We start from the raw sequence: 4,172 nt of genomic DNA, 5'->3' as shown, positions 1-4,172 counted from the left end.
TTTTAAATTTGATAATTTATAATTAAATATTTTTTATAAAACGATAAAAACAATATTACGCATTAATTAATACCTTTTATATTCCAAATGTTTTTTCGTAATGGTATAAATAATAACCATCAAAACTATTATTTACAAAATATAATAATAGGAAAATAATAAACCTTTTATATAATATTAACAATATTTGGGCATATAACCAAAGGCTTCCGACATTCCTAACAAACAGGCATTTTAATTAATAACCCGCAATAAAACATCTTTTTTAAACCCTGTATATCGGGGGCCTTTTACATAATGGTAGTATTTTTAATTTAAAAAATAAATAACTTTTAATTTTATTAATAATGCGTTATTTGGGGCGTAAGTAAACCCAATACGGCCAATTCCAACCGTACAACTTAAAAGCTCCAAATTTAACAAATATATCTCCAAAATCTCGAAATTTCTATTTTACAAATATTTTGGCAAATACCTTAATTTTCACCGCATTTATAAGCGTTAAAGGGCCTTCTACAATTGTTAATTTACAATTAAATCGCCCGTTTCCAAAATTATTAACTTAATTAATAAAAGGATGGTGGGCCACCCTTATTATATTTTGTCGAATATAATTGATTAATTAAACGCCCTTAAAATACCTGGTAATGGAAATTGTTTTATTATTTAACATGCGGTCGATTATATAATAGGCTCTTTATACGCTGGGTTAACAAATTTCCATAATTTCTAATATTAAATAATTAAACGGCTCTTTTAATTAGCCAAACGCCTTAAAAGAACAATTTATATTGATTAGCCAAATATATAGTTAGTTTACGTTTTTTTATTAGCTTCGAAAAAAATGCAAATCTTTTTTTTACCAAATTTTGTTGGTATTAAGCGAGAAAATATGCTTAATTTTACGGAAAAGGTTTTTAAAAATTAAGGTAATGGAATGGGTGAAACGGTTAGTATAACGTTCGCGAGAAATTAAGTTGTTCGGAAGTTTTAATCCAAATATAATAATTAAATTTTTTGGAAGTAATTTTAATTATGGGCTACGTTCGCCAAATTTTACATTAACCTCGTTAATTATATTTGCGAGTAATTTTATAATGTTTTTTTTTAAAAAAAGGGAATTGAAAATATTATTTTTCGAATATAATAAATATACCGCAAAAGTTTTACTAGTTAAACATTAATGCGTTAATGCGCCTAAATTAGGTTTTTTACAATCAAGAATCGGTTTAAATAACGCCAAATAAAAACCCGAAAAAATTAAAAATGTTAATCGAGGATTTAAAAGGCTTTTTTATTAATTACAACCATCATTATACGGATAATTTCCATAAAATCGCTGAAAATAAATTATAAACGCGGTTTAATATGACTAATTTTGCCTTATTTAAACATCGCTCCAATAAAAATTGCAACCAAAGCGTATATTACGATAAGTTCGATTTAAAATTAATTATTGGCTTTCTATCCAGAACCACCAGGGAACTTAATATCGATATAAAAAGATGTAATTGCGAAAAGGCCCTGGATTATTTACACGCGATTTACAAGGTATTTCTTTCCTTTATATTTATTTATAATGGGTTTAAAAAATATACGAATTATAAACAATTATTGCTAAATTTTACGACGTAAAAAGGTCCAAATAAAGGTTTTTATTATTAACGTCATTAAATAAATAATCGAGCGCCATATGTTTCGCGATTTTAAACACATTTTTTCCCTTTTGTTCGTAATAATTATAAACGACACCAAGATTAAATCCGTTAACCTTGAAAATTTTGCAATATGTTACCAACGCAAAGTTTTGTTAAACCTTATTTTTTTCGAAATACGGTGGTGATATTGTAAATTATTTCAGGTTGGAAACGTTATTTCTACTTTCCTTTGCCGCAAAATGGGAAATTTGGTTGGATTGTAAAATAAGCCGAATTTTAAATTGGAAATATAAATGGTATTTGGTTTATGCTTTTTTTCTTTTCTTTTTTTAAATGTGCTTCTTAAAGTCCCATTTTACGTTTATATTTTACCCTTCCCCATTTATAGCAGTTATTCAAAAGTTGGAAAAAAAGTCGGATTAATTATTGGACCGTTTTAACCAGTTTAAATAATTTTTTTGGAAAACCCGAATAAACGTTTAATAAACAACTATATATACGTATATATTTAAATATGGCCAAAAACTCCCAATTTCCGTGTTACCAATTTTGGACGTTTATAATAAAATATAATCCGATAGTTTGCGGTATTATTTTAATTTAAAAAAATATATTTATAATTGGTTAATATAAATTTTATATGGAAAAACAAATAATCGTATACCTTTTTTTCTGGTAAAAAATCTTTATTTTTATTTACGCGGTATATTACCCGATCGCAGGGTTAATTTTACTAATAATTTTATCGGGGGCTTTTCGTCCCGCCCACCTTTTTAATAATTTAAATAAAACTTTTTTTTTCGACGTTATTCATTAAACAAAACGTTAAACATCCTTTTATTATAATTTTATTATTTTACAAAAATAGTATTATATAAATTTGCCACCCATAATTTAGATAGTATTACGTAGCCCTTTTATAAAGGAACTTATCCGATTAATTAATTATATTACATAAGTGTAACCCAGTTAATTAACCTGTTTTTTGCAATATTATATTAATCCGTTTATAATTTACGCTGCCATATTTCCAAATGTCCTGTAATTTAATTTGTTAAAAACGCCCAAATAATATAACGTTTTTTACTATTGGTGTTTCCCGGGTATATTTTAAAATTGGGACATACTTTTATTTGAAAGGTTTTCTAATATAGTTATTTATTATATAGAAAGCCCATCATATAAGAGGCTTTAAAGAACGTTCGATTTACTAATATACCTATTTGTTAAAGGTATTGGAAATTTATAATTAATGTTCAAAATTTGCCATAATACCGTACGGGAGGTTTATTATTATTTTATTAATATTATCGTTTGTAAAAATTAAAAACAAGTATTAGGATAATAAAACGCCCTTTACAAATATAACCAAAAGCGGATACACAATTTAATTTATATAAAAAATAATTAAATACAGAGTATATTTTTATTTGGCGGTAAATAAACAATGGTAGCCAATATTCTTACTATAATAACTGCTATTATTAATATTAATATTTCTTTTCGTATATTTTAGTACGCATTTTTATATGTTTTTCCCAATTAAATACGAGTAAAAAACCTCCTATATAATTAAGAAAATGTAAAACGGTCCGTCCATAAACCCCTATTATCGTAATAAAACGCCGAACCCCGTAATTTATCGTTTTGAACCCTTAAATCGGATTGCGTTTTTGCTTTAAACCGCGATGTCAAGGGCCTTATATATAAAATAATTTATTTCATTAATAACGCCCTATTTCGGTTATAAGCGATTAATAAAACGCAATTATTTCCTTTTCGGCATTATTTTTAATTATTGGTTAATTTTACCCTAATGTGGCTTTTATTGGGGGTTAACATGGGTAATGGCAATTTGCCTCCACATTCACGAAAATAAAATTATTAATAACAAGCGACCTTTTTGTAAAGATTTTAATAATATTTTACAAAATTTAAGCAATAAATTCGGTGATAGTGGAGCTTTTACAACTTTGTATAAAAATCCCATTATATTAATTAATTAATATGTAATATTATATACTATTTTTTCTTTTGAGTATTACATTAAATAAAAAAAAAAAATAATTAAATATAAAAATGCAAATACAAATTTCCGGCACGTTTTGGTTAAGTTATTATTTTATCATTCGAAATAAATTCGATTACAATTTCTTTAAAAAATCATATTTCGCGTTAATTTTTAAATCGTATAACCTTGGTGAATAAAAACTTTTATTAGAGCTATACTTTTTTTTCAAAGGAAGTTTCTCCTTTAATTTACATTTAGCATTATTACGTATACGTTTTATTATCCGTGCCACACGGGATTTTTAAGTTATTATATATTATTTTCCCGGTATAAATCCGGAAAGCGCCAATTGGAATATTGTTATAAAAATGGCGGGTTTGGACGTCGTCCTAATAATTTAAAAAATAATATAAATATAAAGGGCAAATTAGTTTATTACTACCAATATATTTATAACCATTCCAAGATTTTCGTAAGTTGCTAATATGGCTTTTAATTAATAC

The 4,172-nt window shown here is 25.8% G+C and overlaps 1 protein-coding gene across 1 annotated transcript; it reads left to right on the top strand.

The window, feature by feature from the left end:
• Window positions 1–932: 932 nt before the first annotated feature.
• Window positions 933–1,678, top strand: PgNI_11994 (uncharacterized protein; the record flags this gene model as incomplete). The annotated part of the gene is made up of 3 exons (XM_031131951.1): window positions 933–949; window positions 1,422–1,551; window positions 1,640–1,678. The coding sequence occupies 3 exons, from the start codon at window positions 933–935 to the stop codon at window positions 1,676–1,678; spliced, it is 186 nt and encodes a 61-aa protein (XP_030977119.1).
• Window positions 1,679–4,172: the final 2,494 nt, after the last annotated feature.

Source organism: Pyricularia grisea, assembly GCF_004355905.1.
Source record: "Pyricularia grisea strain NI907 chromosome Unknown Pyricularia_grisea_NI907_Scaffold_8, whole genome shotgun sequence".
Lineage (NCBI taxonomy): Eukaryota > Fungi > Ascomycota > Sordariomycetes > Magnaporthales > Pyriculariaceae > Pyricularia > Pyricularia grisea.
The sequence above is the reverse complement of the archived record's forward strand: the minus strand, read 5'-3'. Positions and strand labels throughout refer to the sequence as shown.